Below are 27,626 nucleotides of genomic sequence, written 5' to 3'. Positions count from 1 at the left end.
GCAACTGGTTGTTAATTAATGCTGTAATTGAGTTTATCTGGAATGTGGCACAATTTAATCACTGGGGATGTTGGAGTGGGAAGCCAGAAGGCAACAAGTGGGAAACTGAGGGAACAAGATGAGCTTCAAGTCCCTTCCAAGCCTAATCCTGCCATGAGATGATTTTATAATGCTATTTCTTAACTTTTATGTAAAGATAGCTGTAGGGTTGGGGTTTTGGTTTTTGTTCCTTTTTTTTTTTTTTTTTTTTTTTCCAAGTATGAAGTGAACTTGCAGAGCTTTAAAATTACTGTTTTCTGGGGTTTTTTTACTTTATATAGTACGAAATCCCTACACAGGCCACAAGTACCTGTGTGGTGCATTGCAGTCTGGAATTGTCCTGCTCCAGTGGTATGAGCCAATGCAGAAATTCATGTTAATAAAGGTAAGCAGTCACTGCTGCTGGAGTTGAATTACTGTGCAGTTGGTGCAATAACCTTTGCAGAGTTTGGGGTGGAAAGTGCACCCCAGTCTGGTGCCATCTGTGGGCTGTGAGCACTTGAAAATCTGGCTGGACACAGTTTGACTCAGAAAATCTTGTGACTGAAGTAATTTAAGTAATATAAAAGTTATTTCAGTGCTGGATCAAGCCCAGCGCTGGCAGTAACACACCACGATTCACCTCTGTCCAGCTTCAAAAGCAGGGAAAATTCTGTGTATTTATGCAATATGCAATTTATAAATACACAGTAATACACAATAATACAGTAATGGACAGTACACAATATATATACACAATATATACAAAATTTCTACTCTGCATGCAGAATAGAAATATACAATTTATAAATACACAGTAATACACAATAACACAGTAATGTGCAATACACAATAATGCAGTAATATACAATAATATTTCTAAATATATCTATAAATATTTATATACCGAGTATATTTTGTATGCTCTGTATATTTATAAATATACTCTGTATATTTCACTATATAATATTAATATAGCATTAATATTAATATATTTTCTATTTTAGGCATTTTAAATATAAATAAATCTATTTACAAAGAAATACATAATATATAGTATGTTATATATTATATATTATATGTAATATATATCTATTATATATTATACTATAATATATTATATATTATACTATAATATATATTATACTATAATATATAATTGATTATATTTCATAATGCAATATAATGTAATATAATATAATATAATATAAAAATATCTAAAATAAAATTTAATATACAAAAATTATATGTAAAATATCTTTTAAAAATATATTTAAGAAATTTATTCTATAGTATATATATTACATATTTAATGTATATAATACATATAATATATAATAAATTTCTTAAATATATTTATGTATTTTATCAATATAAATATAGTTACTATAAATATAATATACGAATAGTATATTTTATATATTTTTATTAAATATAAAAATATTTATGAATAAATATTTTCTATATTATATATTATATATAAATATATATAAGTATTATATATAATATAAAAATGTCCAAAATAAAATTGAATATACAAAAATTATATGTAAAATATCTTTTTAAAATATATGTAAGAAATTTATTCTATAGTATATATATTACATATATAATGTATATAATACATATAATGTATAATAAAATTCTTAAATATATTTATTATGTATTTTATCAATATAAATATAGTTACTATAAATACAATATACGAATAGTATATTTTATATATTTTATTCAATATAAAAATATTTATGAATAAATATTTTCTGTATTATATATAATATATAAATATATAAGTATTATATATAATATATCTAATATATTATATATATAATTAATGTATTAAATACCTTTTATTAAATATATTCATTTTGTATTTTATTATTATAAATTTAGTTCATACAAATGTAATAATACGAATATAAATATAACATCTATAGAATATTCTGTGTATATTTCCACTCTGTGCATGCTGTTGCAGAGTCATTTCGCAGTAAAGGCAAACCCAGAGCTGCTGTTTTGTCTTGGCAGCACTTTGACTTCCCGCTGCCCAGCCCCCTGCACGTGTTTGAGATGCTGGTGATCCCGGAGCAGGAGTACCCCATGGTGTGCGTGGCCATCTCCCGCGGCAGCGAGCCCGGCCAGGTGGTGCACTTCGAGACAATCAACCTCAACTCTGCCTCCTCCTGGTTCACCGAGATCGGGGCAGGTGAGCCCTGGCTCCCTCCTCGGGTGCTGTGCCGCCTGGGCATGCTGGGAGTTCCTTCCTTGGAGGGCTTTGATACCTGGGGATGGTGGGAGTTCCTTCCTTGGAGGGCTTTGGTGCCTGGGAGTGCTGGGAATTCCTTCCTTGGAGGGCATTGGTACCTGGGAGTGCTGGGAATTCCCTCCTTGGAGGGCTTTGGTGCCTGGGGATGGTGGGAATTCCTTCCTTGGAGTGCTTTGGTGCCTGGGAGTGCTGGGAATTCCCTCCTTGGAGTGCTTTGGTGCCTGGGAGTGCTGGGAATTCCCTCCTTGGAGTGCTTTGGTGCCTGGGAGTGCTGGGAATTCCCTCCTTGGAGTGCTTTGGGAAACCTGGGAGTGCTGGGAATTCCCTCCTTGGAGGGCTTTGGAAAGCCCTGAGCATTGGCAGCTTCTCTGCCTGGGGCAGGTGGAAGCTGATCCCACATGGAGAGGGACTGGGGACAAGGGATGGAGGGACAGGAGCCAGGGAATGGCTCCCAGTGCCAGAGGGCAGGGATGGGTGGGAGATTGGGAATGGGGAATTCCTGACTGGGCTGGGATTGCCAGAGCAGCTGTGGCTGCCCCTGGATCCCTGGCAGTGCCCAAGGCCAGGCTGGGCACTGGGGCACCCTGGGACAGTGGGAGGTGTCCCTGCCATGGCTGGGGTGGGATTTAAGGTTATTTCCAATCCCAGTTATTCTGTAAATCCCCAATTCTCCGTTGTGCTGATCTGCCCCACATCAGTACAAACTGTCCTTACAAAAAAATCTTTTATTTTCTAAATTCCCTTAAACATCAGTCAGACCCTGCTGGTTGGATTCTCCTTTGTGGTTCCAAGCTCCTTCCTGGGACCCTGCTCTTTGCCCTCCTTTCCTGCATAACAACTCCCAGAAATGGATTCTTGTCCATCCTCCAGCCCTTGGGGGAGGGTTGTTATCTTCAGCAAAGATTTGGGTTATTTTTAAGACCTGGTTGATATTTTGCAGCTGCTTTTCTCCCTTGCCTTTGTTGGATGTCCATTTTTACCTTTAAATATTGCTTTTTAGCAGCTGGAGGAACAACTTCATTAGTAAAAACTAGAAAAAAAATCTCTTAAACTAGTTTATTATCATCACAAAAATCTTTCCAGATGTGGATTTATGGGAAAAGAGTGGGGTTTTAGGAATTAAAAGTCCTTTTGATTGTTGTGGTGCCTCTCTATGGAGGAAGCTGTGCTGAACCATAGCATAAAATGTGTGTTTTATCCAGTAAAAGTTGTGTTTTCCTGTTAAATACCTGCTTTGAACAGAGAGCTTTGTGCTCCTCCCAAAACATTCTGGGAGCCTCTAAAAATCAGAATAACAAAGAAAAAAACCAAATCAGACTAAGAAGAGCAGAGTGAAAAGAGCTTGTGGGGGAGCAGAGTTTCTTGATATGATATAAAATATAAAATAGTGATATAAAATATAAAATAATCTGGTTTTTTCCTCAGGCAATCAGCAGTTGGATGCCATTCATGTGACACAGCTGGAGAGAGACACTGTCCTGGTCTGCCTGGACAGTGAGTAACACAAAATTCCCTTGGCTAACTCACCACACCTCGTGCAGAACTTGGGTTGCCACAGTTGTTGATTTGAACTTCACCACGAGTTTGTTTTTTTCTTTTTTCTCCCTACATTATTAATTTGTGTTGTAATATTTCCATAAAGATAGATTGGATAAGTGGGATTTAATTCTGGATTTTGTAATTCCACTTTGTCTCTTCATGTGTGTGTCAGTCTGTCAGTGTAAAACCACCCCGGGTGTTACAGATATTTATTTTGTATTTATTTTGAGACAAAGATGCTCTTGGGTTCATTTTAGCAAATGCTGTAGATGTTAAATTTGGAAAATTTTTTGTGCCTAAAAGATTAAATTTGTATTTTACAATTAAATCCTGCAGTGGGTTTTAATGCTGATTTTTCTCTTTCTCTTGAGAATTTGTGAAAATAGTGAATTTACAAGGGAAATTGAAGTCAAGCAAGAAGTTGGCTTCTGAGCTGAGCTTTGATTTCTGCATCGAGTCAGTGGGTGAGTGATTTGCTGCTCTGGGGTCTCTCAGGGGTTTCAGAACTCACTCCTGAAAGCCTGACTGCTTTCTGGTCATTTCCATAGCAATGAAACAAAATTTGGGCAGGACAAGTGGTTTAGTAATACATAAATCTGGGTTAGCCTTCTAAAAGTTAAGATTTTATTTCAAGTAATAGCACATCCATTTTTTTCATAGTAAAGGTAATAATATTTGAATCAAATTCTCAAGCTGCTGTCTTTAGACTGGGACAGGAGGTTTTTTTTTAAATTGTAGTTGTCAAACAAGAATTTCTGCTGTCATAAACTCTGAGAATCACAGAATTAAATCACTCAGAGCTGGCAGCTCTGTGCTCTCTCCATCCCTGAATGGAAAACTCCCATTTTCCGTCATTCATCTGTTTGGAAATGAGTGTAATAATTCAGGTGATGTGTCATTTCCAGCAGCCCACATGCTTTGCTTGGCACTGTTTGTTTTTACACTTCCTGAGGGGTTCCCCAGAGGCTCTGGGAAAACAGGGCTGCAGGGAATGGGGTGTGATGTGTCCCTCCTTTGCAGTGTGCCTTCAGGACAGCGTGCTGGCCTTCTGGAAACACGGCATGCAGGGCAAGAGCTTCAAGTCAGATGAGGTAAGTGATCTCCAGTTTAATTCCTCCTGTTCCTTATTTACCACTGGATTTTTTGCTTTTTCTCTCTGATGCCTTGAGCAGACTGCCCTAGAGCAGAGGCTGGATGGAGCTCCAGAATAAAGCAGGGATTTATCCAAAGCATCTCCTCCATGGATGCACCTTGGGCAGCACCAGAGCCCAGCCAGGGCTGCACCCAAGATCAACCAAAATGGCCCCAAAATGCACGGCCGGGCACGGGCTCTGTCCCTGGGATCAGTTCTGCTCCATTTGCACCTTGCAGTTCATTGTCCCATTCCAGCTTTAGCCCTGCAGTCCCACCCTGCTTGTTTTTCTCTCTCCAGCCCACGGGGTTTGTGCTCCTGGGCTGAGATTTGGGTCATTTGTCCTTGGTGCCCAGCTGGAGCAGGAATTGTTTTGTCTCCCTGCTCTGTGCACAGAGCTCACCATCCCATAATATGAAGTCCCAGACCCTCACACTAAAGCAGCACAGAATGTGAAAAATAGAAAAGCTAAACCTGAGGCATCATCTCTGCTTCCCAAATGAGAATGCTCGCATGCCACAATGCTTAACATAAATTTATCCATTTCAGTCCTGTACTTTGCATTAAAATGCATTTGAATGTTTCCTTTCTTCCAACTCAGACCAATAAATGTCTTTGTGCTGCTGAAATGGATCTGAATATCTGCATTTTTCTGCAGGTGACCCAGGAGATATCTGATGAAACCAGGGTTTTCCGCCTGCTGGGCTCAGACAGGTAATCCCCCTGCAGAAACACAAACCTTTTGTTTTATTTAAAGCAGCTTTTCTAGTTCCCAGCTGGGCCTGGCTTCCAGCCCAGCCCAGCTCTGTCTGTGGGCACCAGGTGTCAGGGAGAGAGCGAGGAGAGATGCTCTGGGCCTGCAGGCTGCCCAGTGCACTTCTGGAAAAGCCTGCTCCTGGTTTTGGACTGTCCTGGTGAGCTGGGAATTACCCTGGCTGGTCTGGAAGTAACAAACTCAGGTTTTAGTCCCAGTGATCCAAATCCACACATTTTCCATAAGATCCAGCTGATCCCTTCCAGCTGCACAGGTGGGGAGAGGTGCAGCTGTCCCCAGGTTTGCACCCTGAGCTCCAGCTTGGACCTGTTCCCTTGTGGATTCTCAGCCAGCCAGGGGGATAAATGTAGGAATGGACAGGGATGAGCCCAGCAATCACTTCAGCCACAGAATCCCACACTGGTTTGGGTTGGGAGGGACCCTAAAGCTCTTCTTGTTCCACCTCCCACTAGCCCAGGTGGCTCAGAGCCTTGAACACCTCCTGCTTCAAACCCCTGATGCTCTGCTCCCTCATCTGCCCTTGGAAGTGCCAGACCCTTTGGTTTGTATTTTCCATCTCTGTACAGATGGAGCAGGAGTTTTCCTGCCATTCCAGATCTCCTTTTTACCTTGGATCACTCCAGAACTGCAGGGGTGCAGAGGTGAGGATCAGGGACAGAGGCTGTTCAGAGACTTCATTTGGAAGCTCTTTGAGGAAAACAAAAAGCAGAGACAAGTTTTAATCCCAAAAACAACAGGAACCTGTGCAGAGAAATCTCAGCATTTGGGAGGGAGAGGGGAGCTCAAAGGCCCAACCACAGTGTGCCAAGGCAGGGGGAGAATCATTGTCCAGACAGGAACATGATCCAGCAGGACAAGGGCAGAGATGGGTTTCAGTGATCCCTGGGAACCCATGAGGTGATAAATACTTAGGAGAGAGAATTGTTGAGGTTGCTTATCAGAAGATGTAGGAGGGGTAAATATTTGGGCTGCAGATGATGGGATCATGGAATTACAGAATGGATTGGGTTGGAAGGGACCTTTAAAATCATCCAGTTCCAACCCTTCCGCTGTATCTTGTCCTTGAGTGTTGTTATCAGAAGTGATGCTGGAAAATGAGAGAACTGGTTAAAGAATGAAGCACCCAAGATATCTGGGACAACCTCTACCTCCAACCTGTAGAAACCTCTGAGTTTCCTCCTCAGGAGTTACATCAGAATCATTTTTTGCCCCTAACTGTGGATCCCGTTTGTGTTTGGTTGCAGAGTGGTTGTGCTGGAGAGCAGACCCACAGAAAACCCCACAGCTCACAGCAACCTCTACATCCTGGCTGGACATGAGAACAGCTACTGAGCAGCCCCCAGCCCAGCCCCAGAGGGAGCTGGCACCCAGGAGCAGCAGCAAACCAGGACTTGGCTGCTCCTTGTCTGGCACCCGAGCTGTGCTGGCCTTGGGGTGGGAATCAATCCGTTTTTGCAGCTGGGAACAGCTGGTTCTGTCTCTTGCCACTGTGTGGTTGGTTATGTCGAGTTTGCTTAATAAAAGCTGAGATAAAGAGCCCTTTACTCGTTAGTTCTAGGGAAACAGAGCCTTGAAACGTGTTCTGCAGTAAAGGTGCCATAAACTGTTAAATATTCCCCTTCCCTTGGGTTTTCCTTTTATTCTGTAGATACAGATCTAGTGCTGGTTGTTGCCCTCTTTTATACTGAGTCTTATTCTTAATAAAACAAAGATTTGTGTAGGAAGTGAAAATATCTGCAAAGCTTTTTGGTTTTAAATCTGCCATTGGGTATGGCTTTGTATAATAGACTATTTAATCCTTATTTATTAATCTGCTGCTAGGATGGGGTAATGTCTAACTTTTAGCAAAGGAAGGTTGCAGAGCAGCTTACTTTTTTTTTTTTTTTTTTTTTTTAAACAATTGTATAAAGATTTGATTATTCTTTTTCCTTGTAGGGATGTAGTGCATTACTGAGGGGTGTGTTACCATGTTGGGTGATCATGTAAAAAAATGCAGTTTTGTACAACAAAGTATTTTGTACTGATTTTTCTGCCTGCAGAATTGCCATAAAAGGGATTTTCTTACTTCCTAGACGTAGGGTGTGTGTACACAAAGTAGAATATTGATATCAGACCTGTTGCTCTTGGGTGCCTGTGTACAATATCCACGTGTGTGTGCGTGTGCATGTGTGTGAAGTTGCCTGGCAGTGTGTATTTTTTATATATATATTTATACATATATATATAAAAATGTACAAAACTTATATGCTTTATTTTCATAAATTAGGGATAAGCCTTGTGACATGAAGTGGAAATTGTAGCAGGTCATCATCCTTAATGAATGAAAGTATCATGTATCCAAGTGGCCACGACGTGTGGTTTATTTATGCTGCTGCAGAGGGGAGCTGGAGCCACAGCTGAGGCTGAGCAGCTTTGCAGCTGCCGTGCTTTGGGGATGGCTGCTGCCCCAGCTGGGAGTATAAATAAACATGATAAGAACCATATTCTGTATCCAAGCTTTGATCACTTTCTGGTCACCTGCATTTTTTTTTCCTTTCTCTTTTCTCCATTGAAGAGTCGCATCAGTTCCTTTTGTCTTCCTCATTAATTAAAATTCCTGAGGTACCATTCAATATAGACTGACTCCAGGAGAGATCTGGTTTTACTACCTCACATTACCTGCTGGCTTTGATGTGAACACTCCTGGGCAGGTGCAGAATTCCAGTAATCACAAACATTGGAATTGAAAGGTTTTTTAATGAAATGCCTGTTCAGCTCCTGAGATCTGCTGCCTGGGAAGGGGAGGCTGGAATCCCCAGGTCATTTGAGCAGAGCAGGAAAGGTGTGTGAGAGCTGGGAGTGCTTTGGTGCTGTGTTGGCATCCAGCTCCCTGATCCATAATTCAGCAGGGAGGAATTGTCTGGGCCCACGGGATGGCTCAGGGACATCTCCTTACTCAGGACAGCTGCAAGGTGGGAAGGTGCACAGGGGAAAACAGCCCTGCACACATTCAGCATTTTAGCCACTGTCATTCACAACTAACTCTTGCTGACTTGACATCCAAATCGAGTCAAGCTTTTCAGTTCTGACACTGTGTCAAAGCTTAATAAGTACTAAGTGTACAGAGGAAATTTATAAATCACTCCACAGAGCATGAAAAATGTGCTTTAGGGGTGGTCAGCTGGAATTGGAAATGGGCTTTAGGAGTGGTTAATTGGATCAGCAGTATTAAAAGCAGGACATGTGATTTTTGTCTTCTAAAAGAGTTCTCTAGTATTGAAATTACTTCTCCACAGGTAACAGTGACTGGTGATTAACCTCAAATGGTGCCTCTCCTGGTCTTTAAAAATTAAGGTGAAGTGAAGCACCAGGTGTAGATATTGTAGAGCAAATACTTTTTAATTTACCTCATTCACTACAGAAGGAAATTTCAGCTTTGTCTTTGAAAACACTTAAAGGAGATCTCTAAAAGACTAGAGAAACCTGTAAATAAAATCTGAATATTTATGGGGAATAACTGGAGTAAATAACTCTTAGGTCATGACACTGTCATGCAGGAATAACAAGCAGAAAGTATTTTTCTTTGACACGAATTGCTGATGTTTTGCTGGATCCTAAAGAATAAACTTAGGAAATTCCTTGTTTAATCAAACCTTTTTTAGCTGTTGAAGCATTTCTAATGGCATGTTGTGAAATGCTTAGTGCTGGTTTCATAGACAGTGGCATTTTTTGGCATGATGCTGTTTCCTAGTGTAAAACCTCACTTTTGTTCTGTACCACAGAGCAGATTTGTGTGTTCCAGCCAGCCTCAGTGACTCTGATCAGTATAATTTGTGTTTGACTGTTTAATTTGGTCTGGTATTGTTTGTACCTTTGTTTTTGTGGAATTTAAACCAGGTTTGAGAAAGCCTGACAGGGGGAGCTCGGGGGTGATGATCAAAACCTTGCTCAGCCCCTCCTTCCTTGCTCTACATTTATTAAAATCTTAATTATTGGATGCACGAGGTCATGTACCCAACTTGAAAGCCTTAAAACAGGCTCCCAGAGCTCTTGGAAGTACAAACAGCATAGGAAGAGCAGTCTGTGGATTCATCTCTTTGGATTTCCTCACCAAATTCCTTGCAAGTGAAAACACAGCTGGAATTGTGCTGACATCTCTAAAGAAGACAGGTACAACGCATCAGGGGAGCCACAGTGTCTCTGGATGGAAAGGACCAGACTGGGAGACTCTGAAATGTGCTTTTTTTTTACCTTATTTAGTCCTTAGGTGTAACTGAGACTCGTAACTGCACTCGTTCAGTTTGTGTAACCAGGCTTTGTTCCACGGGAATTTCTGTTGCAGTTCAGTCTATGCCAAATAAACTGCTTTATTTGATCTGTGCCCTGGTGACTCTCTGGTGACAATGCCTTGCTCAGAGGGCTCTGGGCAGGATCCAGCCAGCCCCAGGTTTGTGGCTGCTGTGGGAAGGGCCTGGTGCCACTGATCCCTGTCCTGCAGACTGCAGGAGCCAGCAGCAGCTCCGGGGACAGCACAGGAGGGGAAATCACAGAGCGGGGACAAATAATTCCCACAGGGACAAATAATTCCCACAGGGACACATTATCCCAGCCCAGTCACCTGGGAGCACAAGGAACCACTCAGGAGCTGTTTGGCTGGAAAAGCAGAGGCTCCTGCCTTGTACCTGGGGAGAGAGCAGGGGCTGGTGGGCTCCAAAGGGCTGCTCAGAGTAGGAAAACACGCAGCTCAGGACCTAGAGCAGTTTACTCCTTGTGTAAACACACAATTGGGGTTTGCTGCAGGTGCTTCAGGTGCTGTGCCTGTATCCCACACCTGCAGGGATCTGCTGAGATAGAGGGAAAAGGAGGTTGAAAAAATGTAATGAAAGTGGCTTTGGACAACACAAGTGCCAGTTACTGGGAGTTATATTTATAAATAAATACTTATAAAATAAATTATAAATAAATACTTATAAAATAAATTATAAATAATTTATATTAATTATAAATATTTATATCTTTCCCCACAAAATATATAAATATATAAATATAAATTAATATTCCTCCTCTGCAGGAGATGGTTAACTCTGGGAGGGGGTCAGTCTTGGCAGTTGGAATGTGAGGACTGCACATCCCTGGTGAATGTGGCTTGGGAGGACAAATAATTACTGAATCTTAATTCTGAGTTGGGAAGCACCTCAGGAAAGGATTGGGGAGGGAGGGAGGAGGCATGAGAGGGAGTGGGGTGCCCACACTCATATTCAGATCTAATATTGAAAGCAATTATCACCACAAAAGGTCGCCTTGGTGGGGGGATGAGGAGAGGGATGAGGATCCAGGGACCCAGCTGCGTGCTCCAGGAGAGAGAACAGGATGGTCAGGGATGGAAAGCTCGTCCGAAGGAAGGCTCTGGCAGCTCGCAGGAGCCCGTTCAGTGGCAGAGAGCTGAGACAATGGAACCGTGCCGAGGGAAGATGTTCCAGGGGAACCTCCAGGAGCCAGAGGGAAGTGCGGGCGCTGCCCGAGGCTGGCAGAGCCTGTGTGAGGATGTTCCCTCTTCCAACCCTGCAGGAAAACGGAGTCCAACCTAGCGATGCTCTGGGAAGGCAGAGAGGGGCAAAGACAACATGATCATAACAGGATGGTTGGAGCTGGGAGGTCTTTAAGGTCCCTTCCCACCCAGTCCATGAGTGGTTCTGTAACGCCACGAACACAGCGCAAGAAGCCCGGGGGGATCGTGAGGCGCGGAGCCAGCCTGCGGCCCCGGCAGCGGCCATGGGGGTGCCCGCTCTCCCTCCCTTCCCCCGGGACCGCCCCGGCCCTGGCGGTGTCCCCGGGGCGGTTCCTGGGGCCGTGCCCGCCGGGGAGGCTCCCCCGCCCGGGGCCCGCCCCGGCTCCAGCTCCGCTCCGAGGCGGCGGCGGCGGAGCGCGGCGGGGCCGCCCGGCTATGGAGCGCTACGAGAAGCTGGGCAAGGTCGGCGAGGGCTCCTACGGCGTCGTGTTCAAGTGCCGCAACAAGGACACGGGGCAGATTGTGGCCATCAAGAAGTTCCTGGAGTCCGAGGAGGACCCGGTGATCCGGAAGATCGCCCTGAGGGAGATCCGCATGCTCAAGGTGGGCGGGCGCGGCGGGACGGACCCCTCTGGGCTGTGCCCGCCATGGCGAGCCCCGGCGGGGAGCGGCCAGCCCTGAGGGAGCTGCCGGGGACGGTCTGAGGGGTCAGGGTGTGAGGACATCCATGAAGGGACACCGTGAGGCTACAAGGTGTGAGGACAGCGAGGAGGGGACAGAACGTCACGAGGGGACGGGGCGTCGTGAGGGGACGGGGTGTGAGGGCAGCCATGAAGAGCCGGGGCATGAGGGCATGTGTGAGGTGATGGGGGAAGCAAAGAGACGGGTGTGAAGGAGCGCCATGAAGTGCCCAGGTCAGTCAGTTCCTCTGAAAGAAAGCCATTGCCAGGGAATGTCCGACCCTCTTGTCCGGGGATGGCGGTGCCGGGTGATCCTGGCCAGCCCAGCAGGAGCCGGTGGGAGCCGAGGCGCGGCCATGAGCAGCCGCCGGGCTTTGCAGGAGCAGCATCAGCGCAGTCACGGTGTGCCCTGCACAGAGGGAGCGAGCCAGGCTCTGTCCCCATGGAGCCAGCGGTGTCCTGGCCCGTGTGGGCACAGCTCTGCCCTTGGTGTGTGCCACAGACCCCTCTGCGCCCGCGAGATTCCCCAGAACTGTTGGAGCCAATATAAAACACATGGGCAAAAAGCGAGGTTAGGCTGAATGAGCAGGGGGCAGCCAGGGGACACAGCTCTGCCTGCTCCACAATTGATAAATCTGCCCCAGCTCCTCCTTCAAACGCCCTTTCTGAGCCCCTGGATGTGCAGGATCCAGCTGTGGATTGAATGCCAGGGGCTGTGCAGGGTTGGATATTCCACATGGAAATGACAGCAGAACCGGCACCAGTGAGCCTTGTCCTTGCTGATCCTTTCCTGACCTCTCTGTGAGCACTCATCCTCACACAGAAAGGGGTTACTCCTTCAGAAAGGGGTTACTCCTTCAGAAATGGGTTACTCCTTCAGAAATGGGTTACTCCTTCAGAAATGGGTTATTCCTTCAGAAAGGGGTTACTACTTCAGAAAGGGGTTACTCCTTCAGCCTCTGCCTTCATTTTCCCTATTAAATAAAAGCACGGGAGCATCTGCAGTGAGTCACACCCCAGGTCTCTCCAGCATGGAGAGACCCAGGAGAAAGGGGGAGAGGATTGGGTAAAAGTTTCCTTTCACACTCCCAGTTTCTGGGCCAGGATTCAGCAGCAAGGGCTGTGCCTGTTGCTGCATCCATCTGCAGACTTTTGGGACTCTGTCCCATCTCTTTGGAACTTGTGTGTTCATTTGGTCTCCATAGTGTCCTGAGGCTTTAGGAATGTGTTGTGTGAAAAAAAAATATTTCCTTTTCTTTCTCAAGTTACAAACTTGCTGCTGGGTGATGGCACACAGTACCTTCAGCTTTGTGTTCCAAGAAATGGGAAGTGTCCCCTTTGCACTTTTTCCTGGGTGCTCATGATTTGCACACCTGCTATCCTAGGAAAGCAATAATCTAGGAAAAAGCATAATTATTTTTCCGTTACATTTTGGAAGAAGCAACCAAAGTTTTTCTCCTATCCAAAGTAAACACAGGACATGTAGCTATATTATTTCAGTGAATAATGCTAGATTTACATTAAGGTTTAAATGATATTAAACATCTGAAAAGGAAAATAATCATGGCAGAAGTCCCTTGTAAAGCAGCTGGGAGCTGCATCATCCTTGAGGATCCAGAGCCACCACAGCCAGGCGCAGCAGGATCTGTGTTGATCACTGTTGACTTTAACAAGTGCAGACCTGCTTGACTCTTTTCAGCTTTTTCTCTGCAAATAGTGACTGTTTGTTCCTTGCTTGGGCAACTCCTGTTTGTCAGAGATGGAGTGAGATTGTGTTTCATCAGTAGAAAATTACGGGCCTGATAAATCATTTTCCTGCCCGGTAAACACCTTGCAGACCAAGGGATTTTTGTGGCCAGGAGCCAAGGGACGTGGAGTGGGAGTTTGCAGACTCCTGAAACCATGGAATCCCAGGATGGTTTGGGTTGGAAGGGATTGTAAAAAATAATCTCATTCTACCCCCTGCCATGGCAGGGACACCTTCCACCATCCCAGGCTGCTCCAAGCCCCGTCCAGCCTGGCCTTGGGCACTGCCAGGGATCCGGGGGCAGCCTCAGCTGCTCTGGGCACCCTGTGCCAGGGCCTGCCCACCCTCCCAGACAGGAATCCCATCCCAATATCCAAGGACAAGGGGGACACTGGGGCTTCCCAGTGCCAGAGGGCAAGGATAGATGGAGCACTGGGCAGAGCTTGCTGCCCACCCATTGAGGTCAGCTCCCAAAATAAATACACAGAGACTGAGCTGTAGGTGAGCTGTGCCTGTTCAGCTGAAGGAACTGTGACCCTGCAGGACAGATCCGTCCCCCACCCCTTCCCCCTGTGCAGTCCTGACCAGCCCACCCCCCGTGTGTTGCAGCGACTCAAACACCCGAACCTGGTGAGGCTGCTCGAGGTGTTCCGGAGGAAGCGGCGGCTGCACCTGGTGCTGGAGTACTGCGAGCACACCGTGCTGCAGGAGCTGGGCCGGCACCCCCGCGGGTGAGTGAGTGAGGGCACAGGGGCCGCCCTGCTGCTGCCCCGGGGCTGGCAGAGCCATTGCATTAATTACTGTGAGGGCACAGGGGCTGCCCCGCTGCTGCCCCGGGGCTGGCAGAGCCATTGCAGTAATTACAGGACAGGTTCCTTCTCGGGAAGTTGAAGTTTATTGCAGCCCCGAGACACGTGAACAGTCTCTGTTTCGGCCTGCACATTTAAAGAATGAGTTGGAGTTCTTCATTTCTCAGTCTCAGAGTTGTTTATTGTTTCTTATCTATAAACATTTGTCTCCTGCCCTGCCGAGGTCCGTGCAGCAGGACAGTTCCAGGCACTCTGCCTGCCCCCAGGGCAGTGTTCTGTCTTTATACTACAAACTGCATATAACATGTTTACAATTACTTTCCAATGCCCATCACCTATGTTAGACTGAGCTTCTACTCTAAACCAATCTGTGAGTGCCAACATCACAGCGACCCAGGGCTGGGACAGATTGTGTCATTGTGTCATTGTGTCGTTGTGTCATTGTGTCCTGCTCCTTTGGAGGGCCCTGGCTGCCAGGGGAGCAGCAAACCAGGGCTTGGGAGCACATTGTGTCATTGTGTCACTGTGTCATCGTGTCCTGCTCCTTTGGAGGGCTCTGGCTGCCAGGGGAGCAGCAAACCGGGGCTGGGGAGCACATTGTGTCATTGTGTCATTGTGTCACTGTGTCATTGTGTCCTGCTCCTTTGGAGGGCTCTGGCTGCCAGGGGAGCAGCAAACCGGGGCTGGGGAGCACATTGTGTCATTGTGTCATTGTGTCACTGTGTCATTGTGTCCTGCTCCTTTGGAGGGCCCTGGCTGCCAGGGGAGCAGCAAACCGGGGCTGGGGAGCACATTGTGTCATTGTGTCATTGTGTCACTGTGTCATTGTGTCCTGCTCCTTTGGAGGGCCCTGGCTGCCAGGGGAGCAGCAAACCGGGGCTGGTGAACACATTGTGTCCTGCTCCTGCCACTGCTGCCATCGCTGCGGGCACTGGGCACCCAAACACAGAATCGGGGACTTGCAGAATCCTTTGGGTGGGAAAAGCCTTCTGAGAGCATCGAGTCCACCTGTTAGCACAGCACTGCTGTGTTCACCACTAAATCGTTGTCCCCAAGTGCCACATCTATACTTCTGAGCCCTTCAGAGTGAGGAGTAATTCCAAAGAGCTGGGCCTGCACCTCTCAGCAAAACTTGCAGTTTTTGGGGTTTTTTTTTGCTCTCTGCAAAACTCCTCTTCAAGCAGGTGTTTGCACCAAGTGTGAGCTCCACACAGGGTTTGTTCTGTCCACACCTTGTAAGTGCCACTCCCTCTGTCCCTGATTATCCAGGTGCCTTGGTGCTGGGGAAATGCTAAAGCAGAGTCCATAAATCCTTTCACAGGCCTGGGGCTGTGAGTTTGCTGCAGCACGGGGGGTTGAGTAAACAAGAGTTTTGTTATTTACTCCCTTTCTCGGGGAGAAAGGAGCCTGCTGACAGCCTGTGACAAAGTGAGAGCTTTGTGAGCTGCCCAGCAGCTGGCACCCCCCTTTGAACCTGTTCCAATGTGAACAGGGGATGGAAAACTCTCCTGAAGGAAATGTTTCCCATTTGCTGACTGTTGATCAGAACAACTCCAGTGTGGAGGAACGTGTCACAGCTGGCTGCATGCTTTGTTTTCAGCTTTGCTGGGACAGATGGTCAAGTCTTTTGTGGTCAGCTTAGGATGGGTGGGCATGGGCTGATTCCAGCTCATTTGACCAATTCCACCCCCTTTTTAGCTGTCACAGCAGCACTCCCATCATTCTGGGATGTTTCTGGAAGGAATCTCTGCACACAGTGTCAGCAGAGTGTCACTGACCCACTGACAGCCAAGGGTGAAAGAAAAGCTCAGGCTTGCACTGTTTTGGTTCAGTTTGGGGTAGTGTTTTTATTTATTATGAATCAGAAGCTTTTCAGCACTAAACATGTGAAATAAAATTGTGTTTGAGTTGGGAAACGCCAAGATTGTCACTCCTGCCTTTGCTGGGGTTGCTGAAGATCCTTACACACAGCCAAGGAAGTTCAAGAGCTGTTGCCCAGTAACTGGAAGAAAGGAGAGGGGGCTGGCAAGAGTTTGCTGGCTGTGGGAGGGAAGGAGGGGGATCCAAACCAAGCAGAGCTTTGTGCTCTGCTCTCAGCACCCTTCCCTGGCCCATTTTCACCTCTTCATGTGGACAAGCAGTGCCATGGCAGCATTCCATGTGTCTGTACCATGGAAACTGCAGCAGCTCCAGCCCTGAGAGGTGCTGAGCAGAAACTGCTGTGGCCTTTCAGGACTGGCAGGAATTGCAGGACAGGCTCTGAGATGGACTCACACACTTTGCTGTGGGGTCACAGTGGAGCCCTTGCTGGCTGTGACACTGGACCAGACACAAATCCTCTTTTGCTGCCCTGGCTGCCTTTGGAAGGGTTTCCTGACTTCCCTGATGGTTTTGCTCAGAGATCCCTGCACAATGTCAGCACTCATTTCCCCTGAAATATAAATTCATTATTAATGGCCAAAATAAAACTGTGGTTTTCCCAACAGGGTGCCAGAGTACCTGGTGAAGAGCATAACCTGGCAGACCCTGCAGGCTGTGAACTTCTGCCACAAACACAATGTGAGTCCCCTGAGCTGCACCAGAGATTGCTGGAACAGGGCCTTGGAGGAGAGAGGGGAGTTCTGGTGGCATTTTCCTGATTCCAGAGCTCCATGGGATGGAGCCAGGTGGAATCTCCTGTTTTGAACAGGGAACACGTCTGAAATATTGGTGTGCACCCACATCTGACAGCCCTCACTGTCACACAGCCCCTTGGCTTGGCTCTCAGGGGGTGATTTGCTCCAAGGACCTCAGACCAGGCTCCAGGAGGAGTGGGAATGATCCTTGTGTGGTTCCCTGGGCCCTGCACTGCTGCTGCCCTCAGGAACCTGCCCTCCCTGCTCATCAGCTGGAACCTGAGCAAACTGCAGCTGATTTCACAGAAAGTGCCTCACTTGACTGACATGGGGTAGAATCACGGCACCAGTGGAATGAAAAGATTTCAAAACTCAGACACAGTAAATCCTTTTTACTCCCTCCTCTGCTCTCCGTGCGTGTCAGATACGTCAGTGGGAACATTTTAAGAAGCGGGGAAAGAGAAGGAGCCTTTTGGAGAAGCTCTTTAACCAAACTTAGCTCTAATTGTCTTTATTTTTGTTCATCTGCCAACATCTGAGATTTAAGAGTGGGCAGGAGATGGCTCTGGAATGCGTGTTTTGTCTTTGCTGGGAGAATCACGTCCAGCTGAGCCACAGGAACTTGGCCACAGGTCTCTCCTGCTTCCAAGATTTGTTGGTTTGTGTCTTTTTTCTGTTCCCCTGCTCAGTCTGGAAGATTTAGTGGAGTTTGAGAGCAGAGGGAACAATGAGATGCTGCAGCCTGAGCTGTTGTAGATCACAGGTAGTGAGGTTTTGTGCAGCTGCCCTTTTTGGAGCCCCATGACAGTGGTTAATAAGCAGCATTTCAGTCCTCAGCAGGAGACACAATAATTTACCACAGCTTGGCAAGGAAAGTCCAAGGGGTTTGCTCTGAGGTGATGATGGGACAGGGACAATGTGAGTGAGACCCCAGTGAGCTGAGTAGAACAAAAGAAATAAAGGTTTTGTTAGTTTGACCAGCAGAAATTCTTTGCCAAGCCCAAATTTGGTTGTTGTGAAGGACAAGGTCACCTCCAAAGAATGACAGAATTGCTGACCTTCTCATCCAAGCCTTCCATCAGTCTGGCCCGGCTAGAACAGGCTGTTCAGAAACTTTTCCAGTCAGGTTTTCAGTATCTCCAAGGCTGGAGGCTCCACAGACTCTGGACAATCTGTTTGGGTGTCTGGCCATGCCCTCAGTAGAAAAGATGAAATGAACTGGTTAGGTTTAAATGGGATTTCCTGAGTGCTCAGTCTGTGCCCATGGTCTGTCCTTTCAGTGCACCACCAAGAGCAGCCTGGCTCAGTCTCCTTTCCTCCTTCCCACCAGGTATTCCATGCACATCCAGAGTTCCACCTGGAGCCCTTTCGTGGTGGTCCCAGCTCCCTCATCCTCTCCCTGGATGTGACACCCCAGTCCCATGAATTTCAGTGGCCCTTCAGTGGAGTGACATCCTCCCTCTCTGGGGTGTCCCACCTGTGCTGAGCAGAGCTCGTGCTGAGCTCTGTCAGGAAAATCTTTCAGCAGGAGCTTCCCAGGGGATGCAGAGCTGGGCCCTGCACAGAGCCTGTGCCCAAGGGTGGGCTGTGCCAGGTCACTGTCCTGCTGCTCAGAAACCCTTCAGCAGGCAGAGCTGCCTGCCACGGTGTGCAAGGGGGTCTGGCTGAATTTCTCTGAGGGTTAAATACTTCTAACCTTGCTGCTTTGTCTTCTTCCAGTGCATCCACCGGGACGTGAAGCCAGAGAACATCCTGATAACGAAGCACTCTGTCATCAAACTCTGTGACTTTGGATTTGCTCGAATACTGAGTGAGTGCTGCATTTATCTACCTGATATCTATCTACCTACTGAATTTATCTATCTATTTATCCTTATGTGCTGGGAGTGTGGGATGAGCCATCCCAGCCTCACCTGTGTCTGGCACACTGCAAATCCTGCTGTGTGGTAGCTGTGTGCTTCCCAGGGAAGCTCTGCTCAGGGTTGGGTAGAGATTCCTGAACCGTGCGGGGAGGGAGCGGTGACATCTGCAAACAAAGGCAGTGACAGCTGTAAACAAAGGCAGTGACAGCTGTAAACAAAGGCAGTGACATCTGCAAACAAAGGCGGTGACAGCTGTAAACAAAGGCAGTGACATCTGCAAACAAAGGCAGTGACAGCTGTAAACAAAGGCGGTGACATCTGCAAACAAAGGCAGTGACAGCTGTAAACAAAGGTGGTGACATCTGCAAACAAAGGCAGTGACAGCTGTAAACAAAGGCAGTGACAGCTGTAAACAAAGGCAGTGACAGCTGTAAACAAAGGTGGTGACAGCTGTAAACAAAGGTGGTGACAGCTGTAAACAAAGGCAGTGACAGCTGTAAACAAAGGCAGTGACAGCTGTAAACAAAGGCGGTGACATCTGCAAACAAAGGCGGTGACATCTGCAAACAAACAGAGCTCCCTGCTGGGCCGCTGGGGGTGCTGGCACGGGGATGGATGGATGGGTGGATGGATGGATGGGTGGATGGAAGTCAGTCTTGGGAGCTGCCCAGCGTTGTTTGTGCAGGGCTGCAGACACAGCTGGACACCCTGGCAGGAAAAGCCCCTCTGGCTGCCTCTGCAAACAATGGTTCACATTTCCCGTTGTAAATAAACCCCCTGCTCTGGGTTTTTTTAGCTCCTCTTCAGACAAATCACATGGGTTCTGAGAAGTGCCCACTGGCTGGGCAGGGCCCTGCTGTGGAGCCGGGCAGATTTTCATCTGGAGGAAAACATGGTCTTGATTTTTACCAGATCCCGAGTGTGAAAAACACCAATCACTTGTTTTTAAAAGTTTAAAATTTTAATAGTAATCAAATGGTGATAAAAATAGTAATACAATTAGAATAATAATAATTTGGACAATTTGAATTAGGACAATATGAGACAATAGAGACAAAGAGTTACAGACAGTCCGGGTACCTTTTCTGGGCAGCTCGAGCCTGAAAAAGGCCCCACGTTAACAGAGGATTAACCCTTAAAAGCAGCAGCCTGTTGCATATTCATACAGCTCATCCATGGTGCATAAATTCCATTCAAACACAGGATTCTGGCTGGGCAGTGTCAGCTTCTTCCTCTGAATCCTGACAGCGCCTTCAAGGCAGGAAGAAGTTCATTTCTCCTGATAATGGAGCAATAAATTCTCTTCCTCTGAAAGATTCAGGTGTCCTGTGGCTGCTATCTCAGTGCGAGTCCTTTCTTTAGAAAAAAAGTATCCTACATAACATAGTTTCTATTTTGACATATTTTATAACCTAAAACTTAACTTATATTTAACACAGCACTTAAGAGAATTAACACAGCATCCCTTTCTAACACAACACATATAACATTCATTTGAATATTTGCCAAAAGCCAATCACAAAATACACATTTTTCACACCGACATTTCCAAAGTTGTGTTCTGCTGGTGGCCAGTGACTCGCGCTGCTCCTGCAGCTCTGGCCTGCCCAGGGGTGCCCCAGAATGTCCCAAGTGATGCTGCTGGCTCCTGTGCGTGGCTCTGACCCCGTTGCTGTGTTCGTGTCTCCCTGCCCCACCCCGGAGGCAGCAGGTCCCAGCGATCCCTACACGGACTACGTGGCCACGCGCTGGTACCGCAGCCCGGAGCTGCTGGTGGGGGACACCCAGTACGGGCCCCCCGTGGACGTGTGGGCCATCGGCTGCGTGTTCGCCGAGCTGCTCGCGGGGCTGCCCCTGTGGCCCGGCCAGTCGGACGTGGATCAGCTGTACCTGATCCGCAGAACCCTGGGTGAGCGTCCCGGCACACACTGCCCTGGGGCTGGGCTGAGGGAGGGAGGGAGCGAGGGAGGGAGGGATGGATGGATGGATGGATGGATGGATGGATGGATGGATGGATGGATGGATGGATGGATGGATGGATGGATGGATGGATGGATGATGGATGGATGGATGGATGATGGATGGATGGATGGGGATGGATGGATGATGGATGGATGATGGATGGATGGATGGATGGATGGATGATGGATGGATGATGGATGGATGGATTGATGATGGATGGATGGATGGATGGATGATGGATGGATGGATGGATGGATGGATGGATGATGGATGATGGATGGATGGATGGATGGATGGATGGATGGATGGATGGATGATGGATGGATGGATGGATGATGGATGGATGGATGATGGATGGATGGATGGATGGATGGATGGATGGATGGATGATGGATGGATGATGGATGGATGGATGGATGGATGGATGGATGGATGATGGATGGATGGATGATGGATGGATGGATGGATGGATGATGGATGGATGGATGGATGGATGGATTGATGATGGATGGATGGATGGATGGATGATGGATGGATGGATGGATGGATGGATGGATGATGGATGGATGGATGGATGGATGGATGGATGGATGGGTGGATGGATGGATGGATGATGGATGGATGGATGATGGATGGATGGATGGATGGATGGATGGATGGATGGATGGATGGATGATGGATTGATGGATGGATGGATGGATGATGGATGATGGATGGATGGATGGATGGATGGATGATGGATGGATGGATGGATGGATGGATGGATGGATGGATGGTTGGATGGATGGATGATGGATGGATGGATGGATGGATGGATGGATGGATGGATGGATGATGGATGGATGGATGGATGGATGGATGGATGGATGGATGGATGGTTGGATGGATGGATGATGGATGGATGGATGGATGGATGGATGGATGGATGGATGGATGATGGATGGATGATGGATGGATGGATGGATGGATGGATGGATGGATGGATGGATGGATGGATGGATGGATGATGGATGGATGATGGATGGATGGGGATGGATGGATGGGGATGGATGGATGGATGGATGGATGGATGGATGATGGATGGATGATGGATGGATGGATGGATGATGGATGGATGATGAATGGATGGGGATGGATGGATGGATGGATGGATGGATGGATGGATGGATGATGGATGGATGGATGATGGATGGATGGATGATGGATGGATGGATGGATGGATGGATGGATGGATGGATGGATGGATGGATGGATGATGGATGGATGGATGGATGATGGATGGATGAGAGATGGATGGATGGATGGATGGATGGATGGATGGATGGATGGATGGATGGATGGATGGATGGATGGATGGATGGATGGATGATGGATGGATGAGAGATGGATGGATGGATGGATGGATGGATGATGGATGGATGAGAGATGGATGGATGGATGGATGGATGGATGGATGGATGGATTCCCTCTGCGGTGGGAATGGGGAGGAGTCAGGTGGGGTGCTGTTCACAGGGGTCTCAGGGTGAGGGAAGAGATGAGGATCTGACTCCATCTTTCAGAAGGTTGATTTATTCTTTTATATAAATAATGAATATTATTTAATATTAAATAAATGCTAATATATTAATATATATACATATTATCTAAATATAAATATATTAATAAATATAATTATATGTGACGGTGTTCACAGGGTCCCAGATTGAGGGAAGAGACGAGGATCTGACTCCATGTTTCACAAGGCTGATTTATTATTTTATGATATATATTAGATTAAACTATACTAAAAGAATAGAAGAAAGGATTTCATCAGAAGGCTGGCTAAGCTAAGAATAGAAAAAGAAAGAATGATCACAAAGGTTTGTGGCTCGGCTCTGTCTGAGCCAGCTGACTGTGATTGGCCATTAATTACAAACAACCACATGAGACCAATCCCAGATGCACCTGTTGCATCCCACAGCAGCAGATAATCAATGTTTGCATCTCATTTCTGAGGCCTCTCAGCTTCTCAGGAGGAAGATCCTAGCAAAAGGATTTTTCATAGAATGTGTCTGTGGCAGCCAGGGGGGATTTAGCCAGCAGATCTCTCCCTGTAGAAGGTGCTGGTTGATTTGAGGGGTTCCTGTCCTTAAGCAGGAGCTGGGTGTCCCTGCCCTGGTGTGCATGTGCTGACGGGCTCACAGTGACCCAGTGAATTGGGATCCCTGCCTGGAGCCATCCCTGACTGTCCTCACCCTCTGGGAAGCTGGGGCTGCTGCAGGGCAGGTTAGCAAGGGTGTGGGATGTGTTTGGTACCACTGGGTGCCCCTCCTGGTCCCTGCTGGGGTGGGCGAGCACAGCACCTTCAGCTGTCTCCACACAGACAAAAACGTGAGGTGCCTGTGTCAGAAAGGACCAGGAATGTTTGCATCAAGGTTCACAAGATCCAGGGGTTTGTTCAGGGTTTGGTACCAAACACAGGGGTCCGTGAACAGCTGGATTGAGTTCATCCCAGCTTGGGAGGTCTCAGAAGTGTGGTCAGTGCCTGTTGATGGCTGTGTCCTGAGGAGTGTGAGCACCACAGCTTGTCTGTTCCACGTGTTTCTTGTTCATCAGTGAATTCAGGAGCCTCTCTGTTAAATACAAGAGCCATTATCCCCCATAACACTTAAACTAACCCAGCCCCATTGATTCTTTTCAGTTTTGGTGTGTAACATCTGATTTCTTGGGTGACAACAAACAATCCCCCACTTTTCACTGAGATTTGTTGGAACAAACAGAGAGTTGTAATTTTAACTGAGCAGTTTGTAAAACTGCAAAGGTGACTAATGGCTTTAAACAGATGAACTCCTCAGCTAGAAAAACAGTTCATCACTGATTCCTTCATCCCCCAGAGTTCATTAATGCCTGCGTTAGGCAGATATAATTTATAACTTTTGTTCCCAGAGCAAAGTTCCTTGACTGAAGCTGAGCCATGGTGGGGTTGGCATTGGATGGCTCCTTTGCTATGGATTGGATTTAAGCATTTTCCGTGCTCTGGGGTGCTCTGAGCTTCAGAAATGCTGCCCTGGGGAGAAGCTGTAGCAGGTTCAGGCGGGGCTGGGCTCCAGCTCTGTCCTGCACAGCACCCTCAGGAGTGTCCAAAGAGAATTCCACCCAAAAGGAGTTAAATTCTCCTGAACACTTGTGTGCCTGCCTTTCCTTCAGCAGTCACAGGGGTGTGGGATCACTGGGGGCCCAAATGGACATTAATTGTCACCAGGCACTTTGCCATGCTCCACCTCTTTATATGCTGCCTTGGGTGGCATCAGCCTTGTCAGAGGATACATGTTCAATGCAGGCACTATAAAATTAAGCAAATTACTCCAATTTTTTTTTTCTCTTTTAAATTCTCGGTTGAAGGGGATCTCATTCCCAGGCACCAGCAAGTGTTCAGCACCAACCAGTTCTTCAGTGGGGTAAGAATTCCAGACCCAGAGATCATGGTAAGAGCTGCCTCTCTGCACTTCCCTCCCTCCCCACCCTGCCCTGTCCTTTGCTGTGCAGTGTTTTTCCCTGCCCAAAAACTGTGTCCCCTACTTTGCCAGTGTGCACCAGAGTATTATTTGGAGGTGGCTGAACCTCTCAGGACATTTTAACTTACAATCTGTATAAAAGGAGTCAGAAAATGTTTAATTTCTGCTGCTTTCCCCCATTTCTGGTGGCACATCCTCAGAGCTGCCAGGCCTGTGAGCACATGGAGTGAGGGAGGCATTTTGTGAGGAATGGGTCATGTTCCTATGGAAAGCTGGGTCTTGGTACCTGATGAATGAAAAGTTTGCTAATATGAGTCCATCCACTGTTTTTTTTTTTTTTCCCTGCAGGAACCATTGGAAGTGAAATTCCCCAATATTTCATACTCTGCACTGGCTCTCATGAAGGTGAGGACACTCCAGCTTGTGGAGGAGCCCAGCACTGGGATAAACAAATCATCTGGTGTGGGAGTCTGGGACTGAGTCTGAGATTCACACCCGGTGTGCTGCACCATGGCATTGCAGCTGTTCCTTGAGCCTCAATTCCTGCTGCAGTTGTGGATTGCCCATCCCTGGCAGTGTCCAAGGCCAGGCTGGACAGGCTCAGAGCAGCCTGGGACAGGGAAGGGGTCCCTCCGAGGGCAGGGGGTTGGAACAAGATGGTCTTTAAGGTCCCGTCCATCCCAAACCATCCCATGATTAATTCTTGTAATTGTTGGATAATTAGCTGCTCCTCAAGCTTCATGCTGGCTCTGAGCAGCCACTCCTAGAATCCATTGAAGTTACAAACACTGTGCCTGTGGGAATGCTCCTGGGCTGTGTGTGGGGAGCACAGGAATTGTGCGGGGCTGGGCAAGCAGTGCTTTGTGTCATCCTCCATCTTTGAAGGGCTGCCTCCGGATGGACCCTGCGGAGAGGCAGAGCTGTGAGCAGCTGCTGCAGCACCCCTACTTTGACAGCCTGAGGGAGGCAGCAGAGCTGGGCAGAGAGCGCCAGAGGGGCTCGCAGAGAGCAGCCAGGCTGCCTCGGAGGCACCTGCCGGGGGTAAGGCTCCATGGTGTTTGATATCCCCCGGGGAGGGGCTGCTCTCCTGGGGGCTGTGCTGGCACTGAGGGGGTTGGGCTGCTCTGGGTTCTGTCCCCAGGAGGAAACAGCCCCTGGCTAAAGAGTAACTCTGCACAAAGTGCATTTTGCACTGCGGCTCCGTGGGCCCTGGGGATAAACAGCTCACAGTAATGTTCATCCAGGAATGTGCATTCCTGACAGAGAGCAGAGGAGGGCTGCACAAACTGCACACTGGGTTAATTTGAGTGCTCAGGTGCTTTTTAATCCTGAATTATGGAGATGGAATAAACACCACTTGTGTTTGTAGCAGTTCCACACCTTACCCTGCACCCTGGGTGTTTCTGGAGCTGCCAAGCAAATGTCTCCCTGCTGCTCTGGCTATTCCAGCCTCCATCCCAAGTCCCCAAATGCAGCCTCACAATGCACCTCACTCCACAGTGCTTTATTCTGGGAGCCACATTCCCCATGGCAGCTCTGAGGCTGAGCTCTGTGGCAGGGAGGTTGGAGGTGAGGGATGGAGAATTGCTGCAGGGTGTCAGTTCTGGCTCACACCGATTGGCCTCTTCCATTTCTATCACCTGGGATATTTTTCTTGCCTAATGGAATTCTTTAATGAGTCCAGTGATAAAACCCCAGAATCTTAGCCTGGAAAGTGCAGGATTACAGTAGGAATAGTTTCATAGCTCATATTCTGTGTGAAAATTGATTCCATGTGTGCTTTATTCCCATTCCAAACAAATAGACACGGTGTAACTTTTCCTTTAGTTACAGCACCTGCCTCAGCTGACCTGCAGCAAAGTTCTCCCAGCTTTGGACAGCAAGAAGAACTGCTGCAAGACAAGGAAACCAAAGTACCACTTCCCAAACATCTGACCAGGTGGCACAGCAAACTCAGTTGTTCGAAGCCACCCAGGATTTATAAATGGAGGATGCACAGTGGAAAACTCAATTACTAAAAGTTCTGGCACGTACAGGGTGATCTGTCTGTACTCTGGGTCACTGATGGAGAGGAAGTGATGCAGAAACAACTCCAAGCTCCTCTTAGTGCTCTGTGTACAAAGGCAAATGCATTCTGCTTTCATTCCTGATTGCCTCCTGGTGCAGGATTACCCAGCCCAGTGCTCACAGTGTGAAATTTAAAACTCTGTCCTTGCATTTTAGACTTGGCAGGAGAATTCTGCCTTGCCAAATCCACCAGTCCCTCCTGCTTTGGGCTGGGCCCGGCTCCCTCCTGCTTTGGGCTGGGCCTGGGTCCCTCCTGCTTTGGGCTGGGCTCAGTTCACTCCTGCTTTGGGCTGGGCCTGGCTCCCTCCTGCTTTGGGCTGGGCCCGGGTCCCTCCTGCTTTGGGCTGGGCCCGGGTCCCTGCTGTGTGAGGAGCTGTGCCTGTGCTGCTTTGGGCTGCAGCTGTGTGGGTGCAGCCCAGGCTGGGAGGGGTCTCAGCTCCAGAGGTGCACTGGGCTCACTGCTGCCCTTCCAGAGCTCAAAGGTCTCCGAGTGCTGCTGGGGCTTCAGAGGCCCCACAGGCACCAGGAACAGAGCACCAACACCCCTGCTGTTTCTTTAGTCTTCCCAGAGCTCCTCCTGCAAGTTTCATCCTTAAATTCTCCTTCTGACAAGAGTGAGGGCACTTGCTTGTAGTTATAGAAATGATTTTATCAAAACTAACCATGAATGTAATTTATAACATTGGCCAGACACAGGCAGGAGTTCTACCTAAGTGTGTGTGTTAGAACGAATGGGGTTTGTGGAATCTCAGAATTTAATGTTGTGATGATTTTGAATGAAAAAAATGTAGCTTTCTTTTTCCAATTGACTGGAGGTATTTTGCTATATATGGTCAAGAACATCCTCTTTTTACTGACACTTAGAGCAAAAATGTTTTGCCAGTACGTTTTGTGTTCCACAGCAGTAAAAGCCCTCTCAGTGGGACAGATGCCATGTCCTGTGTGTGCCTGTTGGCCTTCTGTTTCCTTCCATGTGGAAACTATCTCTGATCCAGCACTGTGCATTGACTGCTTGGAGTCACTGCCTGCTGCCCTTCCCTAGCCCCAAACCAGGGATCTGAGTGAAAATGCTGTGCTCTCCCTGAGGATGAGCCATTCCCACTGTGCTGGCACCTGTGAGGCCCCACCTCCAATCCTGGGGCACTGCTGAGTCCCTCCCAAGAAAGGATTGA

At 47.5% G+C, this 27,626-nt stretch overlaps 2 protein-coding genes across 5 annotated transcripts in view; both read left to right on the top strand.

Annotated features, from left to right (window-relative positions):
* Window positions 1–10,084, top strand: part of MAP4K5 (mitogen-activated protein kinase kinase kinase kinase 5) — a 65,668-nt gene extending 55,584 nt beyond the window's left edge. Inside the window, exons 26-32 of the mRNA XM_063159604.1 lie at window positions 321–424; window positions 2,047–2,224; window positions 3,710–3,778; window positions 4,195–4,287; window positions 4,844–4,914; window positions 5,614–5,669; window positions 6,975–10,084. Coding sequence (XP_063015674.1) covers window positions 321–424; window positions 2,047–2,224; window positions 3,710–3,778; window positions 4,195–4,287; window positions 4,844–4,914; window positions 5,614–5,669; window positions 6,975–7,062 — 659 coding nt within the window. The 3' untranslated portion in view covers window positions 7,063–10,084. The remainder of the gene's footprint in view (window positions 1–320; window positions 425–2,046; window positions 2,225–3,709; window positions 3,779–4,194; window positions 4,288–4,843; window positions 4,915–5,613; window positions 5,670–6,974) is intronic.
* A 1,543-nt stretch (window positions 10,085–11,627) lies between these two features.
* CDKL1 (cyclin dependent kinase like 1) lies at window positions 11,628–27,388 on the top strand. Of its 4 annotated transcripts, none has more exons than XM_063159599.1 (9): window positions 11,628–11,821; window positions 14,255–14,376; window positions 16,941–17,013; window positions 18,789–18,879; window positions 20,643–20,840; window positions 24,275–24,357; window positions 24,736–24,792; window positions 25,273–25,428; window positions 26,215–27,388. In XM_063159599.1, exons 1-9 carry the CDS (start codon window positions 11,654–11,656, stop codon window positions 26,320–26,322), a joined length of 1,056 nt encoding a protein of 351 aa, XP_063015669.1. In that variant the 5' UTR covers window positions 11,628–11,653; the 3' UTR covers window positions 26,323–27,388. The 4 variants fall into 4 exon arrangements, with proteins under 4 accessions (XP_063015669.1, XP_063015670.1, XP_063015668.1 ...); XM_063159600.1 differs by having other exon boundaries at window positions 20,640–20,840; window positions 24,275–24,330; XM_063159598.1 differs by having other exon boundaries at window positions 20,640–20,840.
* The last annotated feature ends 238 nt before the right edge of the window (window positions 27,389–27,626 follow it).

The sequence above is a fragment of the Melospiza melodia genome, chromosome 6, assembly GCF_035770615.1.
Source record: "Melospiza melodia melodia isolate bMelMel2 chromosome 6, bMelMel2.pri, whole genome shotgun sequence".
Lineage (NCBI taxonomy): Eukaryota > Metazoa > Chordata > Aves > Passeriformes > Passerellidae > Melospiza > Melospiza melodia.
The sequence above is the reverse complement of the archived record's forward strand: the minus strand, read 5'-3'. Positions and strand labels throughout refer to the sequence as shown.

What these genes read in the sequence shown, in the direction of transcription:
- CDKL1 (XM_063159598.1), top strand. Translation starts at nt 11,654, where the DNA reads ATGGAGCGCTACGAGAAGCTGGGCAAGGTCGGCGAGGGCTCCTACGGC. An exon ending in TGGATTTGCTCGAATACTGA is followed by an intron (nt 18,880 to 20,639) that starts GTGAGTGCTGCA and finishes CCCCGGAGGCAG; the next exon opens with CAGGTCCCAGCGATCCCTAC. An exon ending in CTCGGAGGCACCTGCCGGGG is followed by an intron (nt 25,429 to 26,214) that starts GTAAGGCTCCAT and finishes CTTTTCCTTTAG; the next exon opens with TTACAGCACCTGCCTCAGCT.